Genomic DNA, 25,111 nt, shown 5'->3' with positions numbered 1-25,111 from the left:
CCAATTGCTGTTTAAACATCTGTATATACTGATAAAACCACCTCTTCAGACAGATAATTCCATATCCTTATTACTCTTACTGTAAAAAAAACTTTTCTTTGCCTTAGATGAAATCTCCTTTCTTCCAGCCTAAATGTGTGACCTTGTGTCCTATGTATAGCCCTGTTTATGAATAGATTTCCAAATAATGGTTTGTACTGGCCCCGAATATATTTGTATAATGTTATCATATCCCTTCTGAGGCGCCGTTTTTCCTTAACTGCTATGTTTTTATATTCTCGGACACAAAATATTTTCCATGTAATGCTTGAATATGTGATATTGTTTATTACCACAATATGTGCATGACTTGACGTTGCTGACGATCTTGCAGTATTCCACATCATAAATAAAGATTTTTTTTTAAAATGTAAAAAAAGATATACGTAAAGATTTTTTAACCAACCCGATTCCATCGTTATGCTTACCAGAGGTAAACCTGAAAAGCATAACGTGTTGCTAATTATTATCTCTTTCTCCCCCCTGCTTTTTATGACCCTTCCATGACAGCATGTATCATTAGATACCTTGATGGATAACTGTGTCTACTGAAGCTTCCCTATGATGTAGATGTAATTTCTTGGGTAGTTTAGTTCCTAAAATTCTATTTTTTTATAGTTTCTTTCCTATGAAATGAGAGCTGTACTTCAAAACTTACTTGCAAAGATTGTCGTTGATACAGGAGTAATGTAGCTGTAGGCAGTTTGGTTTGGAGGCCTCCTCGAAAGAACACTCCGGTACTATAGTTTTGCGTCTGCGTTCTCCACACTTGTTATCGGTACATTGGCAAAAAAGCATTCGTTTTGTAAACTCCACTGGAATTTTTTTGAAAAACTGACGCAGCAACTGGTGACATTTCCGCCGCTCACAGATTTCCCCGTAGTTTGTTGCTCTGCACTGTAGTACATAAGCGTTCTTGTGTTTGCTGCATTTTTCATTAAAACTACACGTGTTAGTTTGATGCACACAGTCGTTTGTAGATTCAATCTTCTTTTCCTGAGCTGAAAGAGATATACCAATATCAATAGAGGCTGGTAAAAGTTTAAGATGGTGCAGTAGTAGACACCACCCCTACAGCAAATTATCAGTTCCTTTGTTTGCTGGAAATGGCTTAGTCTAATTATTAACATAATTAAAATTATGTTAAAATATTAAATAAATAAAATATGAATCACAGAAAATATTAGTTTACATAGACAAACATATAAATAATATATCTATTTATTCTTCCAATCTCTTTTACCAAAACAGAAACGCAAAAAATGAAATTTAGAAAGGCTGGGCCTGATGGGCACAAGTCTCTTTTAATTTATGCAAATTAGTAAGCATTTTATAAAAATAGTTATCTAGACTCGGGCAACCTAGTGCAAAGTACCAGATGGGTCATTTCAGAAATCATCTAAGAGAGCAGACTGAGCATGTCCAAAGTCTATACTCAGGCAGGGCGTTTTTCACAATTTCTAAACATGCTTAGTTACTCTCAACAGTTTCTACCGAAAACCATTATGTATTATTAATGGGTCTGTTCTGTGGAAGAAGTAGGAAGAGGAAAGTATAGCATTGCACTACTATACATATACATCCATTTAATTAGGATTTCAAGTACAGTTCCCTCTAAAGAAACAATATCAGTACCACTTAAATTATTATTTATTTTTAATAATTTTATTATACCAACAAATTTCTGCCGTGGGACCACCCCAAGTGCCTCTATGAATTAGCCACCACTGATCCATGTCATTATTTAATATGAAGACATTGAAAAACATGGTTTCATAATATATTTCATCTTATATTTTCACACTTACAAAATTATTAAATAAACACTAAGGACTTCTGGCAGGGAGCAGGTCTGACCAGCAGAAACAAGTTAATATTCCAAACCATTACTTAACAGTTTGACTACCTACAAGGGGGTGTGGGTGGATCCCAGGGCACAGAAGTGGTTATGGTGTTTGGAGTATTCTTTTAAGAACCATAGATTAGGCAACCACATGCACTACTTTTTCATGCTGATTGGTTTCAAAGCATTTTTATATTTTTAAAGGGTACCTGTTATGCCCCAAACTACTTATGCTCTTTTTAAAGAGCATAACATTTTATCGATACAACATGCTAGCAGGTTTGCTATTAAATTTAAAGATTTAGAATATTGTTTCTTGCTTACCGTAAGTTTATTTTCCTGATCATTATAAATGGCAGTATTATGTTCCCACCCACCTACTTTGAGAGTTGTGAAGCTACCCATTGTACAGTGCTACGGAATTTGCTGGCGCTATATAAATAATAAAATAATAATTATAATTGTTACAAAGACTGCCTATTGGGAAGGGGGTGGATCTATTTATACCAATCTCAGGGTTCCGTTTTCTGTCCTTTCTGCTGTGAGGGGAGGAGCTAACCCATTAGTAAATGCTGTCATGTATAATGATCAGGAAAAGAAAATTATGGTAAGTATGAAACCATTTGACTTTTAAATATAGGTCTTTCCCCCACCCGACATGCTGGCAATAAAAGTGTCACATAGGAGGTCCGTCCCCAGGCAGGGCAATACAGAACACTGCAGGAGGAGCCGAGGATGGACCAGAGGTGGGTGTTACACTACGAGAAACACCTATGAACTTCAGAAGATATCCGCACTGGGAAAAAAAGGTGAGCTAAGTATATCTCGATATTCCGATATTTTACATTCAATATATCGGGTCTTTCTAATATAAATATAATCTTTCTGATTGTACAGTAAGTACAATTTCTCATTACAGGTTCGTTTTAATAAAATTGATATAGATGAAATCTATGTGCAGGCTATCTACTCTCTGTCCATTGTAATGTTCTTTGATGTATTTAGGTGTGTCCCACAGCTATTGTCTCCCTCCATCTGTTTTTATGATAACACTTCAGAGCAGAATGGATCTCACAACGACCTTATGTAATTTACTAGTGCAATCAATAGCATGACGCAAAATAACCTGCATTAATATGTTTAACACAAAGGCATTGGTTTTTAAATATAGAACTCGTAGTGACTTTAGAACGTGAATTGTATCTTACATAAACGACTTTATTGACATCTGCTCAAGACGACTAATACTTCAGCTACGATGTTTGGTGATTGTACAGAGTGTGGAATGGAAAGAGAGGAAAATGGTTTCATGGTATATATTTGGTTAAAGACGATAGGAGACTAATAACATAAATTCTACATTTTTGTTCATATTTATTTTTGTGCAAGAAGATGTAGCTTTATAATTACGGAGACGTGTCCTTTAATGGGGTAAGGAAAATAACAAGAGCCATCACAATGTTCACTAAAGTTTAGATTATTAGAATTCAAAGAAAATTATTATTTATTTATTTTTTTTTTAGGTCAAAACAGCCAAAGTAAAATTGTCAGTTTGTTTATTTGCACTAAACATTTAAATTCACTTTGAATTCCTTACGATTCACATTTAAACTAATTTTCCTGCCATTGTTAATTTCATTGTTACAATCAAGTATTTGTATTTTAATGTTCAGATGTTTAAATACAGAAACTGAATAAAATCTGCACAAAATCAAATTTTAGAATTAAAATCTTTTTTTTTCCTATTATTGGAGTTTTTACTATTATATGTTATTTCTTTTTTTTTCTTTCTTCAACTGACTACTCATTGTGTATTTTCATTAAATGTCATTATCAACAGTTGGCTTGTGGAAAGCATTTGATTAAACTGTATATTACGTAGCAGTCAGCTTCCAAACAAAGCATCTCTTTGACAAATGTATTCATATTACAACATGTTACTGAAAATTAGCCAGTGTCTCAATCAATACAAAAAGCATTAACTCTATGCAGACTTGTCTTTGGCCCCTGGTGATAGGGGATGTGTGTGTATCTAGCTCAGTAACCTTCAGTAATAAAATGGTTTATCCAGCTGTCAATCTTTTTAAGTCAGGAAACACTACAAACGTTTTTCAAAGATTTAAAAATTAAATTGAAAAACAGCTTAAACTGGGAGAAAAAGCCACCCTCAAGCCTCCCTACCAAAGCCCCACGGACCCTGGCAACCATGGGCAGAAAAACAAAAAAAATGAAGCCAGAAGGACAGACCCAAACCGGGCATGAATATCGGCGATCTCCTCCACCAAGCGCATGGCGCGTGTGGGCCCAAGATGGCCGCGGTCCTGGATGATTTCTCGGAAAACTCAGAGGAACTGTCATTAGACGAAGAGGAAGCATGCCACATGTTGGCAATACAACACCCACCTCAACCCAAGAAAGGGACCTCTAAACCAGCGACGGCTGAAATGATCCAGGACATGCTCAGCGCCCTCCAGAGAACCCTGCAGGCGGATGTAGCACTGCTACGCGCCGACATCACAGGCCTGGTGAGCCGAATCGACAAAGGGGAAGCAACATCGGTACAGCATACCCAAACCATAGCGCAACTACAAAGGGACATCGAGGCACTCACTACAAAGCAAGCTGCCACTGACATGCGCTTCGCCCAGCTAGAAGACACACGGCGCCACACTAACTTAAAAATCCGGGGAATACCGGAAGAGGTACCCGAGGCAGAGCTCCCGCATCTACTCAGGAGGCTGCTAGCACATTTACTAGAGCCCAAGACCGCGAGGGCCATACACACAGACAACGCCTTCCGGGTACCGAATCCTAAAGGAGCGCCTGACGCTGCACCTCGGGACCTGATTGTGCGGTTTCGCAGCGGAGCCGACAAAGCACTAGTCCAGACGGCCCTGAAGGGAACTGCCACCCTTAACTTTGAGAACATGGCTTTATACTTCTATGCAGATTTGTCAGGAGAAACCCTGCGCTGGCGCAAGTCAATGAAACCCCTCACAGCCCTGCTCCGCACCAATGGCATGGAATACCGTTGGAGAACCCCGCGTTCGCTTCAGGTACGAAAGGGGGAAGAGACTCTTACGGCCACAGACATCTCCGAAGCCCCCACACTCCTCGCCAAACTAGGCTTATCAGGGGACACCCCCACAGACCCAGCGACCAGCCGACGACATCGGCGACTCACCAATGGGACGTGACAAAGACCAAGCCGTTCACCCCAATGGGGGCCAAACCGGCGACAGCAGCTAACAGCGGGCAGTGAAAGGCCGGCACCACTAGACAGCATAAAACCGGGACTCACCCAAGCTGATCAACCCCTGACTCGGTCTAGTGACCCTTGCAATTTCTGTTTAATCTTTATTGTTGGTTCTTTTTCAAAATTTTTCTATTCCTTTTTTTTTTTTTTATCTCTCCCGCCTCATATCTACTGTCATGCAGTAACTTTACAATTTAAGGCCCATTGAGCCCAACCATAGGCCAAACTCACTACGGCCACAACTGGCCTTAGGCCAGAGCCTTAAGCCCCACCCCCACCACCATCGGTATCTTACAATTAACCATTAGAAAAAAAAAATAATTATAATTTGAGCAAAAAAATGGGTAATAACGAATCTAGTGAAATTTACACATATAAACACACAATCGAAGGGACAGGGTCACTGCCCACACCAAAAGGCAAATTGATGGTCACCTGCTCTACCAAATCAAAGATAGTGATGACTTCCTTGGAAAAAATATACAGAGTTTATAAGGCACTAAATTGACGTATCCCAAGAGTATCCTCCAGATGTATACCTTTGTGAGAAAAATTACATTCCTAAATACAGTGAGATCAAGCACATCTCTTAACGAAGAGTCAGTGGGTTTCAGAGTACTGAGGATGTATTAAAATAACTATCTGGTGGAATAGAGTTCATTCCATTGATGGGTTCACATACCATGCCACTGGAACCAGCAGTTTTTCACCAACAAACCTGAGGTGTTATTTTACTTACTAAGGCCTCTGCTCGACCACACTGCTCAGAAGATAAGGAGAAGAGCAGAAATGTGGACCTGATCAGTTTGAAGGCCCTGATTTGGTAGAGAAGAATTATTTTGCTGAGGCTGTGCCCCCTTCTTCATCAGACCAAGGATTTATATTAAATGAACCTGTCTAGGGTAATATAATAATTCCAACTGTTTATACCACTGACAACCGTCATTTAGCCCTCCACGACCCAATGTTTTTTTGTTTGTTATTTAGCCATGCCCTTACTTGTCACATGCTCTGCCTTAACCCATGGTTTCTTTCCCTAAGCCTTAGGATTTTTCCAATGCTTTCCTCTACTTCTTAGGTTTTCCTACCCTGTGCTCTACCCTACCAATTCATCTCTCTTCACCTTCACCTACTTCTTGTTTTTTCCTAAGCACTCTCCTACTCATTATTCTTCCACTTCCACTGCACTGCCCATTGTTTATCCCCATGCATGCCAAAATAATCCTGTAAATCTCCTCTGGTTTTTTTTCCCCACATTTATTTCTTCATACTCCGTACAATTAACTCTGTTACCACGAATACATAATCTCTGGGACGGTCTGAATTCTCCTCCATAGATTATTAACCCCATCCAATCCCTGTAGTAAATTCCTGGTACTTTTATGGAACAGCTCTATCCCATCTCTCAAAACAAAAAAAATATCTTTAATTAAAAGGACTCTGAAATAGCATATATTGACTTGTTTCATCCAAACCATCTAACTTCATCACAACAGGTAAGGATCTTAGATGACTGCCACAATCTATTTAGATGATCCACTATTTTTTCCCATTGAGCGCTGGTTTTAATGAGGAAAATGCTACACATAGAAAAAAGTTACAATCTCAAAATATGGAATTATCTCACATAACGTCTATACCATTATTTCAGGAGTCTATAACATTATTTCAGGTATTTTAGAGGTTATTTAAAAAATACATTACATTTTTAAAACCTTATTTAAGTAAACTAAAAAGAAAGGTTATGAACACAACACCTTTATAAAAAAAAATAACAAAACCACCCAAATAAAGAAACCATCAGCTTTACAAACAAAAAGGAGCAAAGCAGCTATGGATTAATGCAGCGTTTGGACCACACCTGGACCTGATAGCATAATAATTCCAAATCATCAATATAAATGAACCAATACTGATACAGTGATAGGTGTGACTAAACAACAACAAAGACACATATATCACAGACAAACAATGTAGCAAAGCGAGTGATACACACAAACAGTAATGACTGCATACGGCTAATAATGTAGAAATGTTCTCATGAGACACAATAAAATCAATATGATGTCTCTTGTGGCCTCCTAATAGCTATTTATATGAATTGCCTAAAGAGTATTTAAAGGGAAACTATAGTCACCAAAACAACTTCAACGTAATGAAGCAATTTTGGTGTATAGATCATGTGTCTGAAATGTCACTGCTCAATTCACTGCAATTTAGGAGTTGAATCACTTTTGTTTCTGTTTATGCAGCCTTAGCCACACTGACACAATCTGTATGAAAAGAAAATGTTTTCACTTTCAATCAGATAGTAACTTGCATTAAAATGTAGCATTATCTGCTCTCTAAATTGAACTTTAATTACATACAGGAGGCTGTTGCAAGCTATTAACAGAGCAGGAGTAAAGAAATTCTACATTAAACAGAATTTGCAGTACAAGAGGTATAAAATTAGATAACTCTATCCAGGAAGTGTTAAGGAAGGCGGTGTAAGTCACATGCAGGGAGGTGTGAATAGGCTGCATAAAAAAAAGTGATTTAACTCCTAAATGGCAGAGAACTGAGCAGTGAGACTACACGAACATAATCTATACACTAAATCTGCTTCATTAAGTTAAAGTTGTGTTGCTGACTATAGTGTCCCTTTAACTCTTAAATGAACAATAGTTGTTGTGTGGTACAGACCTACTTGCATTAAATATCACTGTGGAGTTTTGTATCTGTCGCTTTCTAGCACACAGAGGGCTGTAATATCCGTCCACCGTCTAAAAGGGAAACGTTTAAGATGTAGCTCAATTAGAAATATAAAAGGTAATCCTCTCTTTGTCCCCATGCCCTGATTTAAGTTGACACATGAATTAAGCATTAGACTAAAATGTATAATATGAACACTTCCAACCTCCACTATGGCCTATATTAGTGTTGGAAGCTTTCGGTTGCAGCTAAGCCTGGCAGTGTAGGGTTTAGCTCACTGGCTCAAGGAAGCTCTGACTCCCCTGGCTGATGAGAGGAAGTAGCGATTTGCATCCATTGGTACCCAAGAAACAAGTAAATAATTTATAAAACTGCCTACTTACAATGGGGAATGGGGAAAGGGGGTTAAGAGTGTTCATTAAATCTATTGGTTTGATATCCACCGACATTACAACAAAAAGCAAAGTGAACATTTTATAACAAAGTTGTATATTTACCGGTAAGCAATTTTTCCATGTCAAGGTATTCGGTAGTCATATCAACATCAATGTCATCATAAGGAGAATCCCCTAAATCTCGGAAACCTGTAAGAACGTTAGGATTATTACATTACATAGTAGTAGGTACATTCCATGGTTTCTACAAAGTACATTGATGAAAAAGATACATTGTTTACCACTGATAAATCACCTCGAGTTAAAGGAACACTATAGTGTTAGGAATACAAATCTGTGTACCTGTCCCTATTTCTGTATGTCCCGCTTCCTCCCGGGGAGTAAAGAGTAAAAAGGAAAAAAAACATCCTTTTTTTTTTACTTGCCTTTATTCCAGCACTAAGGCTCCCTCGACCCTGGCTAGGTCTTCTCCTCCTGCGACGTCTTAGCGCTCGGGGAATCTAATGCGCATGCACGGCGTTTGTCGCCTGTATAAAAACTTCCCGATAGCAAAGCATTGAATCAATGCATTCCTAAGGAGAATTTGAAGATTTTCGATATCCTCATGCAAGGATGTCCAACGTCGTTTCACAGAGTTAAGGTAGTGCCTCTAGTGGCTATCTGGAAGACATCCATTAGAGGTAGGCTTTACCCTGCAATGTAAACATTGCAGTTTCTCTAAAACTCTAACATCTTGTACATTGCAGGGCTAAGGGGACAGGACAGTGCACCCAGACCACTTTAATGAGATGTCGTGGTCTGGGTGCCTATACTGTCCTTTTAAAATTGTTTAATAAACTCAGGTGTTTTTTTTTTTTGTTTGTTTGTTTGTTTTGTTTTAGGGGTATTTTGTGGCGATTCTCCCTCTTTTAGTTATATAATCTTCACAACTTCACTCCTTACTATCAGGAAAAGAAAGGGAAGGCTGCATGTGGATGCTGAAGAACTTGGTCAGCGCTAGCTGTTGGTTCTGTTTTTGTAACCTAACATTCCATAGCGTCAGTAGATCATTCTCAGCCAATCAGCTAAGCAAGGTATTTCAGCATTAGTAGTGACAGCAGGAAGTGACTCCCGTTGGAAGTCAAATTGTTAGAAGAAATATGGTGGTAGCCGGGGCACTCCTGGCACCAAAACCACTTCAGCTAATTATAGTGCTTATGGTGCTTGGAGTGTTTCTATAAACCAGAGGCAATACTCATGGAGCTATAGAATGAATTAAACACCAGCTATGTTTATTTGCCCTTTCAGTGAGGGCAAACTTCTGCATTAAACTGCTTTCATTGCTATTTCTGCTTCATAAGATACACAATTTAATTTTGTTATACTATGAATCCAATTATCAGTGCTTGCAGCAAGTTCATACCTGTTTAGTAAGCATCATCATATACACTGAGAATTTTTAAGGGATGTTGTAATTCCCATTAAAATGTGTTGTTATTGATTTGATACTAATTTCTAGTTAGCAGAATAGCAATGTTTTAACACTTAAAGGGACACTATAGACACCAAAACAACTACAGCTTATTGCATTTGTTCTGGTGAGTAGAATCATTCCCTTCAGGCTTTTTGCTGTAAACTATGTATTTTCAGATAAAATGCAGTGTTTACATTACAGGCTAGGGATACCTCCACTCACCACTTCTCGGATGGCTACTCAAAGTGCTTCCTGGGGCACTGCTGCACACTGTGCAGCACTGCCATTCAGTGTCTCCATCCTCCGCATGCAGACACTGAACGTTCCCCATAGAGATGCATTTAATCAATGCATCTATATGAGGAGATGCTGATTGACCAGGGCTGTGTTTGACTTGTGCTGGCTCTGCAATTTTTCCAGTTTGGCTATTTTGACTTTAAATTTGAATTCCCTTGGAATTTTCACTTGAGAACCTCCCAACATTTCAAATAGATAACAAGGGACACTAAATTTTAGGAGTGTGAACGGTAGTGTGGCCAGGGGCCGGGCTGTTCTGAACAATGTTACTTGACATTCTAATAAAAAAAAGTATACAGCTAAAATGTATCAATGTATCTTATTTACACAGACTGGTTTATAACCCCATTTATTGTAGTTTAAATGAAACCGTGATATAGACAAAATAATTGGATACAATACTGCAAGATGTATAAAAATATAAACTAGAAACGGGCTGACAGAGATAAAGTAGAAAAAAAGAACAAATATGTTGGTAAAGAGCGATACATTGATAAAGAGTAAAGACTGGAAGATGGATCCAGTAATGAAAGAAGGATTGGCTCGAAGGAAAGATGGAAAGGATACAATTAAAACATGAAAAACTGCTTCATTCAGATTGTCAGATAAGTCCATCTTTATTTTGCGATGTTACAAACCCTGATACTCAATAGAAATACAATGGGGCCAATGTCCACAACATATCTGGCCAACCCCAATCCTGGGGTCGGGGGGGGGGGGGGAGGGAACAATAAGTCCTTCCACACCTATTTTCATTTAGGGCCCCCACCCACCACTCATGGGTGGGGGCCATGGGGCTGGACAATAAGTCCTTTCACACCTATTTTCACTACTGCCCCCACCTGCCGCTCATGGGCTCACTCTACAATCCCGAAGAATAATGGTTCCTCTTTCATTTTGGCCAAGATTTGTAGAGGTAGTCGTTCAAAATGGTTTGATGACAGGACTGGTTTGAGTATATTAACAAATCAATAAGTGATCCGAAACATAAACGGAGGACAGGGACTCACCACTCACCTTGTACATTAACTGAGTTTACTGCCCAGTACACGTTCAAGCAGTGCTCTTCTCTCTTCATGCGGCGCTTGCACTTGCAGCCCACCAAGGGGTACTGTTTCAGGGCCACCTCTGCTTGAAGACATCGGGTTTTATTGACTGGTTCGGCTGTACTGACATGTGAACAGTGCTTCAAATCATGGTAACTGGAATTACACGGCTCGTCCTCCAGGCAAAGCTTCTCCGCTTGTAAACAATCGCTTGAGGCAAGAGAATCAGCAAATAACAAGTCAACTGAAAAAAAAGATAAACGAAAAAAATTAGAAAAAATATAGATATTTATAAAATCAATCTATCTATCTATCTATCTAGATATCTATCTATCCATCTATATATCTTTCCCTCTCTTGTTGTCATAGATAGGAAAGTAGGAATGTATTGTACTGGTGTGGAATGCGGCTAAACCTGCTCACTTTTCTGGTAGGGTAATAGAATGTTGTCCCAGTTTTTCATTGAGCATTGAAACCCAGATGCAGAATGAATCATTATCATCAATCTCACATGGTCAATGAGAATTTGTATTCCAAAACTTTCCTGTAGACAACAGCAGGAAGTACAAAGGATTGTACATAGAAATATGTCTTCCCCCAAGCACTGGGAGGCAGCCAGCACACATGATCTTTTAGTGGGAATACAGGCAGTGGCGTACTAAGGAGGGGGGTGGGCGGTGCATACACTACACAAACACACACTGCATACAATAAAGACAAACGTATACCTGTGTGTCTGTGTATTTGCATGTGTGTCTGTGTATGTTTGTGTGTCTGTATCTGTGCGTCAATGTATCTGTATGTCAGTGTATCTGTATGTGTGCCTGTGCCTATGTGCCTCTGTATATGTGTTTCAGTGAGTGTCTGTAAGTGTTTGTGTTTGTATCTATATGTGTGTTTGTATCTGTGTGTCAGTGTTTCTATGTATCTGCATGTGTATACCCATGTGTCTGTGTATCTGTATGTGCCAGTGTGTGCATCTGTGTGTCTATGTATCTGCATGTGTGCCAGTGTGTGTATATTTGAGTATATGTGTAAATGTGCATACATCTCAGCATTTTGCCAACATTACACACAAATACACCCCTGCATCCAAATATCAACACTACATAAAAACACACCACATATTCAAAAAACACACTATACCAAAAAGGCATGCCTGCATTTAAATGCCAACACTACATGCAAACACACCTCTACATTCACTCACACATACGTCATACAAAACATGCTTACGGACTCTGGGTGACACTACCACTAATATGGCGACAGCTTTCCTATAAGAGATACATAAGCCGCACTAGCCCGTCATTGCTATGGTGAAAGGGGGACTCCAACGAATATTTTGGGCTATCACCTAAGGCATACATAATACGGGACCTGCGAGTCCAACCTGTGAATGCCCAATACGTAATGGAGTGACCTGCGCGTCACCAACGGTTGCATTTACGACAGCTACTCTCACTGTTATTTTAGATGACTTGATCAACTGATGGGACCTGCGTGTCCCCACTGATGCTTTCTCTCCATTGCCACAATGTTGAAAAATACTCAATAAAAATATATTTACAAGAAAACAAAACATGCTTACATTCAAACACACAAACACTGCTCAGTGCTAAATACCTAAAAAATAAAAATACAAACACTGCTCAATGCTAAATACATTTAAAAAAAAAAATATGTGGGTGTTTTTTACATTTTAGAATTGAGGAGGGGAATGCGGGGGTGCCAAATATAAGATCCGCCCCGGGTTCCAAATGCTCCAGGTACGCCCCTGAATGCAGGTCTTCTTCCATTTTTATACTTTTATACTTTAACTAATTGCATACATTTAACATTTCTGCAAATAAAGAGATACAGGCACTGGTATCACTTGCTCCTGTGAAACTTTTAAATCCTGGAACAAACTATTTACATGATTCTTATGTCTGGCAAAGAGTGTTTTATTGTAACGGTCGAAAGGGAATGGGGGGCATGGATTCCAACAATACAAGGCTTGTCAGGAGTTGGAAATCGGTTGCCTTCCCGACTGGCCAGCAGGCCGTAGATAAAAATGGAAAAATGTTGGAGAGTCTAAAATAATTTGGTTGAGGATTAAAGTGTCTCCAAGTATTAGGAACAAATACATAGCAATAGATAATGACAAAACACTGAATATTCGCTTATTTATGGCTTTCTGTTGAAAAGTTCATCCAGCCTGCATCATACACAGTTGGCTTTCAAGCTCCACTCAAGCTCCACTCCGATTTTCACATTTTAGGCCTCAAAAGTTGTAATTATTCAGGATTGCAACACATTTCCAATTGCCTAAAATTCGAATTGAAATACATTTAAAACCAAATGCACATGTCTTCTAACTACTGAATAGCACTGTGGGACATGTTGGCACTATTGATAACAATTATAAAAAAAACAAAAATAATATTTTAATTGCATCAGTCAAAATACAAATCCACTTTAAATAAGAATATTTGCTTTTTAAGTTCCTTGACATTTCTTGGTAAACCAGTATTGATGGCTTCTGATTAGCGCTTCTAAACCAGATTGAACTGACGCTGAGATAATGCCATGCTACCTGATATATCCTCTGACAAGTGCCGGCAGCAACGGCCGTGACTAGTAACTTATTCTGCTCCATGGCCACCGGACCAGATGGAAAAGTCATTCACCGCATCACTCCAGATGGAGAGGTCTTTGTTTACTTAACAACGAATCAGCTGTTACCTTAGAATATATTGACTGAACTGCTCTTATCAGGAAAACAATAGGGTTAATTTATAACCTGTGATCTGTGCCTTGTGCATATATGCCGTTTAATCCAAGGAAAGTGATCTTTGCTGATAGGGCACTTTGGGCAGCAGGTAATAGTTTGCTTATTCTGTTTGAAAGTGCAATGTTAATGGTGTCATCAGATTCATCTTGCAATGTCTTGTATGTACATGCGGTCTCAATACATGTTGCACGGAATCATGTAGAGCACTCTTTCATCTGCATATTGTAAGACACCAGCTGCCTCTATTTTAAATACGTGGATTAACGCTACGAGGTGTTCGCAAATCCTATACTTTCATGGCTTCTGCAGCCTAAGTGCTTCCGTTTTAGCCTGAAAATGCTTAATTTTTTTTTTATTTTGAACTCAGATTGATATTTTACCTCTATTGCTATTACCGAAATCTTGTAGGTTTACAGAGGTAAACAACCTTTGGCGCTCCAGATGTTTTGGACTACATCACCCATAATGCTTTTACAGGCAAACGTCTGGCAACGTATCAAAGTAGATGTAGTTCACAACATTTGGAGTGCCGATGATTGCCTAACCCTTGTATAGGACATTGACTGTGTTTGTATAACTGTGGCAAGACTGAAGAACTAACAGGAACTGAAAGGAGAACAAGGGGAGAGAGATGGCGATAGCTAGGGGGCATGTGTTCAGAATGAATGTGCGCATGTCGGTTTTTGTTTATTTATTTATATATTTTTATTTCAAGTGCCAAATGGGTGCAGGTTCAAAGTGCCATATAGTGTTAGTGGTATTAATGTCTAGATTTAGAATACATTTTATATTGCTGATGCTTGCAAATATGAGGGGGAAACCAGCAGATGTTTAGATGATAATGGGGGGAGAATAAATCATCAATTGCTACGCTGTGCTCAAAACTATTTTAATTAAAGGTGATCTAAGAATCACGAGATGTGACATAAATGGTCCAACATTTGCTTGAGGTTTTTGCCTTGTAAGTGTGTGCCGGAGACCACCTCCAGCAGAATTTCTGATTGTCCCTCTGATTATGGGTTTTGATTTCTGTATTAAGATCAATAAAAAACATTTTTTATAGAATTCTCAGGTTTTGACGTTTTGTTGCAGTCCACAGAAACTTGTGAAAGTAGGCTAGAGGAGTTTGCGAAGATGAAATCTTCCTGCACATAAGCAGGGCTATTCACTTAACGCAGCATTGCAGTAAATAAAAATTGTAATGGTAAACTTGAGGCTTAAATAGCTAATTTGGAAAATTATTCAACTCAGTTATACTTACAGGTTGGCTTTTTAGTCCTAATTTTGCAATTCAGATTTATTCTGGAGTTTAGTGAATATCCCTGTAGATAGACAACTCTTATCATTGTACAATGCTGCAAAATTGGTTATAAATATTAATAATAATATTATAATTCCTGTTATAGGGCTGGCTAGTAGACTTCCTGTAAATCTACACCTGAACGAATAAGTCTAAAGGATTTGTGTGGATATGTGCCCAAGTCTGCTGGTTAGAAATCATGGGAATTGTAGTCCATTGGAGCTGAAGTGCCAATGATTTTTATGTTCAATTCTAACACTTAAAGGACCACTCCGGGCTGAAGTTGGAGGAAGGAGTTAAACTTACCTCTTTCTCCAGTGTCTTGATAAAGACCCTGAAGGGTCGAAACGTTGATGCTGAAGTTGTGATTAAACACTTTATTCACTGTTGAAAAATCCAAGCGAGTGCTCCTGATTCTCACCTTTTATATATATATATATATATATATATATACACACACACACACACACACACATACATATATACATACACTGCTGTGTGTGTGTGTGTGTGTGTGTGTGTGTGTGCTGTTAGTGTGCTGTGTGAGGATGGTGTGTGTAAGGGTGCTGCTGTGTGTGTGTATGTGTGAGTGTGCTGGTAGTGTGCTATGTGGGTGAGGGTGTTTGTGTGTGTGTGTGTGTGAGGGTGCTGTTTGTGTGTGAGCGTGTTTATGTGTGTGTGTTAGGGTCCTGTTAGTGTGCTGTGTGAGGGTGCTGTTTGTGTGTGTGTGTTTGTGAGGGTGTTGTTAGTGTGCTGTGTGTGAGGGTGTTGTGTGTTTGTAAAGGTGCTGTGTGTGTTTGTGAGGGTGCGGTTAGTGTACGGTGTGTGTGAGGGTGCTGTATGTGTACTGTATGTGTGTGGGTGCTGTTTGGGTGTTGTGTGTGTGAGGGTGCTGTGTGTGTGCTGTTTGTGTGAGAGTGCTGTATGTCTGTAGGTGCTTTTTGTGTGTGGGTGCTGTATGTGTGTGTGTGTGTGCTGTATGTTTGGACAGATTGTGGAGGTGGGGGCAGATTAGTAAATATCCCCCCTCCCTTCTTACCTTATGTAGGGAGGGGGGATCCTTGCTGCCATGTGCCATCCCTGGTGGTCCAGTGGAGAGTGAACTCTAGCCTGTGGGGCTAGAGTTAACTCTCGTGAGATCTGAGCGTTGCCGCGGCAACGCTCTGATCTCGCCAGAGGAACCTGGCGGAGCTGCTGTCTAGAGCTCCCCGGGTCCTCTCCTGCCTCCCTTCATGCTGCTGTGGGCCGGTGAGGTAGATCTTTGATCTCCCCGCCGGCCCATGGAGGCTTAGAGCAGAGCCGACACTCAGCGCCGGTTCTGCGTGAGCCGACAGGGGAGAATAAAGTCCTGGGGAATAAAGTGTGGGAACCAAGATTCACACCCCCCCAAAAAAATAATATACACTCCAGTGTGTGTATGTATATGTGTGTGTGTATATATATATATATATATATATATATATATATATATACACACACACACACACACATTGACACGCATACTCAAACACACACACATACACTCACAGACACACACACACTCATACATTCATAGACACACACATTCACAGACACACATATTCACATACACTGACACACATACACATTCACAGACACACATTCACAGATACACATACACACATACACTCACACACACACATTCACAGACACACACACACACATTCACAGACACACACACACATTCACATACACACACACAGACACACACACAGACACATACACAGTCAAAGACACACACACACACAGACACACACACACAGACACACACACACAGACACACACACACAGTCACAGACACACACACACACATTCACACACACACAAATTATTATTTTTTTAATTAAAAAAATGTCCACCCAGCCTCCCTACCTGGAGTGCTGGCGTGGACTTGTCCCTGGGGTCCAGTGGGTCGGGCGGCTCTCTCAATATCAGCCGCGGCGAGGGAGCTGTGAGCTCTCTGCTCCCTCTCGCCGCGCAGGCTGTCTGCTGTAGCTGGGAGCCGGAATATGACGTCATATTCCGGCTCCCAGCATCAGCAAGCAGCGCGCGGCGAGAGGGAGCAGAAAGCTCACAGCTCCCTCGCCGCGGCTGATATTGAGAGAGCCGACCGGGGGGGGGGTCCATAACCTCTTGCCCCCCCCCCCCCTCCCATCCATGACAGGGGGGACATGGGGGGAGGAAGGGGGGCGCTGAGTGCCTGCAGGAACGGCGTTCCTGCACAAAAAAGTGCAGGAACTCCGTTCCTGCAGGACTCAATCCATAGGCGTGCCGCGGGGATTAGGGTGTGCCCAGGCACACCCGGCACACCCCGTGCGCACGCCTATGTGCCTATCCCACGCATGCCTAAACTCCTTTACTGTGTTAACCTCTACCACTTCAGCTGTAAGGCTATTCCATGCATCCCCCCGGTCTGGTCTTTCCTCCAAGCTATACATGTTAAGTTTATTTAACCTTTCCTTGTAAGTTTTATCCTGCAATCCATGAACCCAGGCCCGGACTGGCCATCGGGCACACCGGGCAAATGCCCGGTGGGCCGCGGTGGCCAGGGGCAGACGCCGGCAGGGGAAGTCCCAGGATCTCCCCTGCCGGTCTATGCAGGGCCGGTACTATCTGAGCGCCGGCACCGCTGTATTCCATGAAGGGTCGGTGAGATCAAAGATCTCCCTCACCGGCCCACTTAAATAGAGCTGCGGCTGGGGAGGGAGGGAGAGGACCCGGCGGAGCTCTATCTTGCAGCTCCGCCGGGTTCCTCTCGCGAGATCCGGACCGTTGCCATGGCAACGACCGGATCTCGCGAGAGTGAACTCTAGCCCCGGGCTAGAGTTCACTCACCCACTGGACCACCAGGGAAGGCGTGCGACTGCGAGTGCCTCTCCCCCCACCTCCCAAGTACCAGCGTGCAGGTCCCCCCCTCCCAGACTAAAGGTAAGATGGGAGGGGGGATATAATGAATGCTTAGATTTTTTTATTTTTTTATTTACCCCAACACACAATCCCTAACATTTACACACAGCACTCTCACACACATCACCCTCAGCACTCACACACACATCACCCTCAGCATTCACACACATCATCCACAGCACTATCACACACATCATACACAGCACTCTCACACATATCACAAAACACATCATACAAAGCACTCTCACACACTGCACTCTCACACATCATCCACAGCACTATCACACTTGGCACCCTCACACACATCACCCTCAGCACTCACACACATCATCCACAGCACTATCACACTCAGCACTCTCGCACACATCACCCTTAGCACTCACACACACATCACCCTCAGCACTCACACACATCATCCACAGCACTATCACACTCCGCACTCTCTCACATACATCACCCTCAGCACCCTCACACACATCACCCTCAGCACTCACACACATCATCCACAGCACTATCACACTCAGCACTCTCGCACACATCACCCTTAGCACTCACACACACATCACCCTCAGCACTCACACACATCACCCTCAGCACTCACACACATCATCGACAGCACTATCACACTCAGCACTCGCGCACACATCACCCTCAGCACTCACACACACATCACCCTCAGCACTCACACACATCATCCACAGCACTATCACACTCCGCACTCTCTCACACACACATCACCCTCAGCACTCTCACACACATCATCCACAGCACTATAACACTCAGCACATCACAAAACACATCATACACAGCACTCTCACACACATCACACACAGCACTCTCACACATCATCCACAGCACTATCACACTCGGCACTCTCTCACACGTCCCACTCAGCACTCACACAAAACACATCATACACAGCACTCTCACACACATCATATACAGCACCCTCACACCCACACATCACACACAGCATCCATCATACACACATACTGCACCCCTCACATACACACAGAACCTCCCCAACACACTGCACCACACACATACACAATACTTCCAAACATATGTATATATATATATAATATATGTATGTGTGTGTGTATATAGATATATATACCACACACACACTCACTACATTCCTGACATACACACACTAGATACCTTGTAAGCAAACACATACTTCACCCCTAAACACACACTTTCTACAAACACTACATCACCTATACACACACACACACTATAGTCTGTATGCACACACTTGCTACATCCCCTATACACACACATTCTCTACAGCCCCTAGCCACATATGCATTACATTACACCACAAACACAACACGACTAAAACCGACCTTATTACACAATACCACACCACAGTCATCTCACTCTGCACACACACAATACCACAAGCAGGCTCCAAACACATGCACAATACTCTTTCCTTGCATTTTTGTCTCCTGGTATCCATGTATAGAGACACCAGAGACAAGTTGCAAGGAAACACAGTGCAAACATGTTATTAAATTTGCTGTGCAGAACAAATACAGGGCTTTTTTCTCATGCTAGAGCTCTTTAACAGAGCTCTGCGCATGGTCTGCCCTGGCCTGCACTTTGAGAGGGGGCGTGTTTGTCGTGATGACAAAACACACCCTCTCTGCCCCGCCCCCTTCTTAGTGGGCCGCTGTGATAAAAAAATGCCCGGGCCGAATTTTTATCCCAGTCCGGCCCTGCATGAACCAGTATAGTAGTCCTTCTCTGAACTCTCTCTAAAGTATCAATATCCTTCTGAAGATATGGTCTCCAGTACTGCGTACAATACTCCAAGTGAGGTCTCACCAGTGTTCTGTACAATGGCATGAGCACTTCCCTCTTTCTACTGCTAATACCTCTCCCTATACAACCAAGCATTCTGCTAGCATTTCCTGCTGCTCTATTACATTGTCTGCCTACCTTTACGTCATCAGAAATAATCATCCCTAAATCCCTTTCCTCAGATGTTGAGGCTAGGACTCTATCAAATGAATCTATCCAGTAAGGAAGTAAGATTCCTGGCTCTCATACCCATAGAGCTTGGATGTGTGGCATGACGTCTCCAAAGTCTTCTAATTAGTTTCAGATACATCAATGCAGCCTCTATAACCGCTATTAGCTCATTTTCATTCATTACAAAATTATATACAGCATTATTACATGTAATCTTTTAATTTTTAGTAATAATATTGAAGGATGAACCTACATACATCAATAATATTACAAGGACAATATTATATATTTATAAAGAATTAAAGATGTTATATGACTAAAAGGACAGGAGGAAAATTAAGCCTACTTCACACATCCCTGATGCTGATGTTGATTCAAAATTTTAAGTCACTGGAAAGATATACATAGATCAGCCACAACATTAAAACCACTGACAGGTGAAGTGAATAACATTGATTATATTGTTACAATGGCACCGGTCAAGGCATGGGATGCATTAGGCAATGCATTAGAGCCAGTTATTGAATTTAATGTGTTGGAAGCAGAACACTTAGGCAAGTGAAAAGATCTGAGTGAGTTTGCCAAATAGTGATGGCTAGACGACTGGGTCAGAACATCTCCAAAATGGCAAGTCTTGTGGGGTGTTCCCGGTGTGCAGTGGTTAGTCCTAACCAAAAGTGGTGCAAGGTAGGACAACTAGTATAGCAGGGTCACCGGTACCCATCTGGTCCAATCACACAGAAAAGCTCATGTAGCGCAAATTGCTGGAAAAATTAAATGCTGGTCATGATAGAAAAGTTTCATAACACACAGCGCATCACAGGTAGGTACCTGAGGAAGACGCAAGGATTGTTGAAACGCGTTATGCTGTGTTCTATTACTGTGGACTTATATTCTATGGCACCCCAGTAACTTGAATGTAAGATTTTTATATTGCTTATTTAATAAATATTGTTAATCTTACCTTAAATGATGTTGCCTTCTCCTGTTTGTTTCTACTATTGAGGTAAAGCTGTCACGTACCCTGTCTGGAACTACAACTATCACACCTATGCTGTATTACCTGAAACAGTTATTCGAACAGGCTCAGAAAAATGTGAGTGTTATACCTTAAGTCAGAGAATCCCAATATCCAAATATTACCTGTGATTACTATACTATCCTATGAGATTATTTATGTTTTCTCACTTTCTGAAGGGATAATTATACCAGACTTTGTGGTATATGTGTGCTTTTATTATATTTTATAATACATTTGTATACACATTTTAAGAGGGTTGCATGTGATTGCATTTCTGGATTAAGTAAGATATAACCCACCATTACAATATTTTATTGTGCGCTGTTCACTTTATTTTTTTGCTGTGTTCTTTATTGTGTGGAACTATCCTGATTGGTTACACAGTGATAACTAGCTGCACTTTAGTATTTATTGCATTTTGTAAAAGCGCCACGTATTGCACTTTAGTAGTTTGTACACAGAGCATCACAGTTTACTGCATATGGTCCTGCGTAGCTGCAGACTGGCCAGAGTGCCTATTATGATCCCTGTCCACCGCTGAAAGTGCCTTCAAAGGGGACATGGGTGTTCGAACTGGACCATGACGAAATGGAAGAAGGTTGCCTGATCTGATGAACCAAGTTTTCTTTTAGATCAGGTGGATGGCCTGGTGAGTGTGGGTCATTTACCTGGAGAAGAGATGGCAGTAGAATTCACTAAAGGACAAAGTCAGGCTGGCAGAGACAATGCTATGCTCTGGGCCAGGTTCTGCTGGGAAACCTTGGGTCCTGGCATTCATGTGGATGTAATGTTGCCACTTACCACCCACCTAGAGATTGTTGCAGATCATATACATCCTTTCATGGCAATTGTGTTCCCTGATGGCAGTGGCATCTTTCAGCAGGATAATACACCCTGCCACACTGAAAAAATTGTTCAGGAATGGTTTGATGAACATGACGGAGAGTTCAAGGTGTTGCCTTGGCCTCCAAATTCTCCAGATCTCAATCCAGTTGAGCATCTGTGGGATGTGCTAGAACAACAAATCCGATCCATGGACGCCCCACCTAGCAACTTGCAAGACTTAAAGGATCTGCTGCTAACATCTTGGTGCCAGACACAACAGAACATGCTCAGAGGACATGTGGAGCTCATGTCTTGTTGCGTCAGAGCTGTTTTGGCAGCAAGAGGGGCACCCACACAATATTAGACAGGTGATTTTTAATGTTGTGTTCACATAGTCAAGACAAATTCAAAATTAATTTAAAATGTTCAGCCAAAGTAGCTGAATGGAATTTTTCAAATTCAACTATTTTGACCGTAAAATTAAAATTCACTTTGAATTCTCACTTTAGTGAATAACCTTGATAGTAACACACTAAATCGCTATGTAATCACCGCAAAGCACATTAACTGTTTCCATGTCTGTGTATGTTAAAGTGCAAAATGTATGTTTTTACCTACCAAACCGTGACATATAGCATTAATACTGGAATTTTAACTCTCTTATGGATAATCACCATTCATTTATTCATCTTTATACAGAAGATGTGAAATAATTTCATGATACCCAGAGCTACTTTTGAGAGCCCGAAAATGTTGCCTCCCAGCAGCTTATTAACGTTTATAGTTATTAAGTTTACACAGTACATTCTGCAGTTCTGTGCAAAATAACAGATACAGAACTACAACCACGTTCCAGGTTATGGAACCTTAATTGCTTAATCTGAGATTGTGGCCTCAGTTAGTGTTTACCATGATAAGGAAATTCCAGGTCACTAGATGAAATGTGCACCTATCATTATGGTCAACACGAGGGCTGGCCAAAAATTCAGATTCTGTCCTTGATTTAGATTTGTGTGTGTCCTTGTATCCCCTGCAAACAATACAACCTCAAATTGAATACTCCCTATAAATAATAATAAATAAATTCAAGAGAAATGTACTGACCTACAGGCTACATAGGTACTCTGGAAAACTTCTAAGCTGCCACATTGGGTAAACAATGATGTATATCAACTAGCTATTTTATCGATGTTAACTTTATGGAAATGCTTTTTCTATGTAAACACATAGAGTTCAGTGTCTAAATATATATACTGTGATAAAGTGAAGGCAGAGAGGCCATTTAACCCCAGGGGGAGTATATGTAGTTTGTGTGTTGCACAACACAAAGCTATGTTTAGTTATGGGCCCCTGGGGTGGAGCATTTGGAGAGAAGGGTGGGCCAATGCTCCACTCCTCAGTTTAGACACAACTGGGAGAAATAAGGTCCAGGTCAGAGTTTTTTGGAACTGTCTCCAACCCACTGCTCAGTTGCAGATAATCAGCTGTAGCAGTGGGAATAAACCACCACCTGCTAGGCAGGTAAAGGGGGGATTGCTGGCTTCCTCCCAGGAAGCAGGTAGGAGAGAGAGGCTGTTCTCTCCAGTGTGAGAGAGAGTCAAGGAGACTGTGTGCACTGGGAGTGCAAAAGGAAAGCAGGCAAGGCTGGCTTGGAGCACTGGGAGTGCAGAAAGTGAAGCAGTCAAGGCTGGCTTGGAGCACTGGGAGTGCTGAGAGCGGACAAAGAACTAGGTTGGTGAAACCAATAATTTTGTTATAGTTTAACCCCTGAGAGATAGGGAATCTGAAGTGAGTTAGTGCTCAGACGAGCTAGGCTTTTTGTTTAAAGGGGAAACCTGTTATATTTATGTTTTAGTTGTGTTGCTGTGTGGACTTGCCAATAAAGTTGCCTGGATTATATGAAAACCAAAGGACTGTGCCTGTTGTTTACCCTAGAGGACCGTGCTATCTACAAACAAGGATCACAATACGCTTTAGATTTTATTACAAAATACACATTTAGGTAAATTGAAAGTAAACAGTGGCTGCACGGCACAGGAATATACCTGTATATACATTAATCATAAAAGATATCTAAAGGTGCTTTTACACCTAGACAAAAGATTAATGGTGTGTTTTATATTAATCAACCAAGAACCTCCAGCTGTTGTTGAATTTAATCTGTTATTATGTTACGACAGCTGCAACGTGATCACAATGTACGCAACAAGCTAAATTGTACAAATTTAATATTATATTCTCTTCTCCATTACAATAGTAAAAACATACAACCAGTCTCTTAACTTAAAAATGGAAATAGTATTTGATTACATTTTTAATTCATACAATCTGCTGTTTTTAATTAATTATAAGATTCTGCAGAAAAAGACTCTAACAAGGTTGCTTTAAGAGGTACTGTGTTGCTATGGATACAGAACCTTTTTGTCCGTGGGTCACATGCCTATGATATATAGAATTGTGTAGACCCAAAGAAAATAAGGATGTGGTCAAATATTCAATGATTAACAATTGTGTCTAGGTATGGATTGATTATTAAAATGTAATAAGGATGTGAGCAATGCCAGGTTTAGTTTTAACAGTGAAATATACTTACTAATAGCTAACTAAAAGTTGTGTGTTAAGATTATTATTTTTTTTTTTTTTATCTCCTTTTTAAAAAAAACATAATGAATTTTTAGTTTGTGTCAAAATGTGCCATTAAGTAGCTACTTAGCTACTTAACGTGATAGAGGTTGTGCTCAGAAGTGCAGCAAAGGTAGGTACATGACTTACAGTACACTTATACTAGCATTTACTCTATGTGTATTCAAGGAAATTTTACCAAAACAGAAATTTATTGTTACAGCAGATAATGTGGACAAGACCACATTTTAGGATATCTACGCCACATTAAGATGTAAATAGTTTTTTTTTTTAACTAACTGCAAGTCTGACCTTGACTTTTATTTCCACTTTTAGCGTGGGCAATAATCTGAGTTTGGGATTATAGCAGAAGAGAGTTCCGTTTGGTGATGCTGGACTCTCATATTTATCAGGGCAATACTATAGGGGTTCAAAGCCAGTTGTTGAACTATTAGGTTTCCATGGGGATGTTTTATTTAGCACACACATATATATCATAATTGTTTTGCGAATGATGCTCTTCCAAATGCACCACAATCCCTCAATCATCCATTTATTATTCCAAAATACATCTGTATCCAATTATTTGACTTCCAATGAGAGTCTGAGTGTGCAGAGTTATGAAAGCTGAATTAGGCA

The 25,111-nt window shown here is 40.6% G+C and overlaps 1 protein-coding gene across 1 annotated transcript in view; it reads right to left on the bottom strand.

Annotated features, from left to right (window-relative positions):
- GFRA3 (GDNF family receptor alpha 3) overlaps positions 1-25,111 on the bottom strand; it is a 51,430-nt gene that overhangs the window by 7,704 nt on the left and 18,615 nt on the right. Inside the window, exons 2-4 of the mRNA XM_063445197.1 lie at positions 10,995-11,267; positions 8,330-8,416; positions 698-1,040 (exon numbers count right to left, since the gene is read on the bottom strand). Coding sequence (XP_063301267.1) covers positions 698-1,040; positions 8,330-8,416; positions 10,995-11,267 — 703 coding nt within the window. The remainder of the gene's footprint in view (positions 1-697; positions 1,041-8,329; positions 8,417-10,994; positions 11,268-25,111) is intronic.

This window comes from Pelobates fuscus, chromosome 3 (assembly GCF_036172605.1).
Source record: "Pelobates fuscus isolate aPelFus1 chromosome 3, aPelFus1.pri, whole genome shotgun sequence".
NCBI classification, from domain to species: domain Eukaryota; kingdom Metazoa; phylum Chordata; class Amphibia; order Anura; family Pelobatidae; genus Pelobates; species Pelobates fuscus.
Note: the sequence above shows the minus strand (reverse complement) of the source record. Positions and strands in the feature narration are given on the sequence as shown.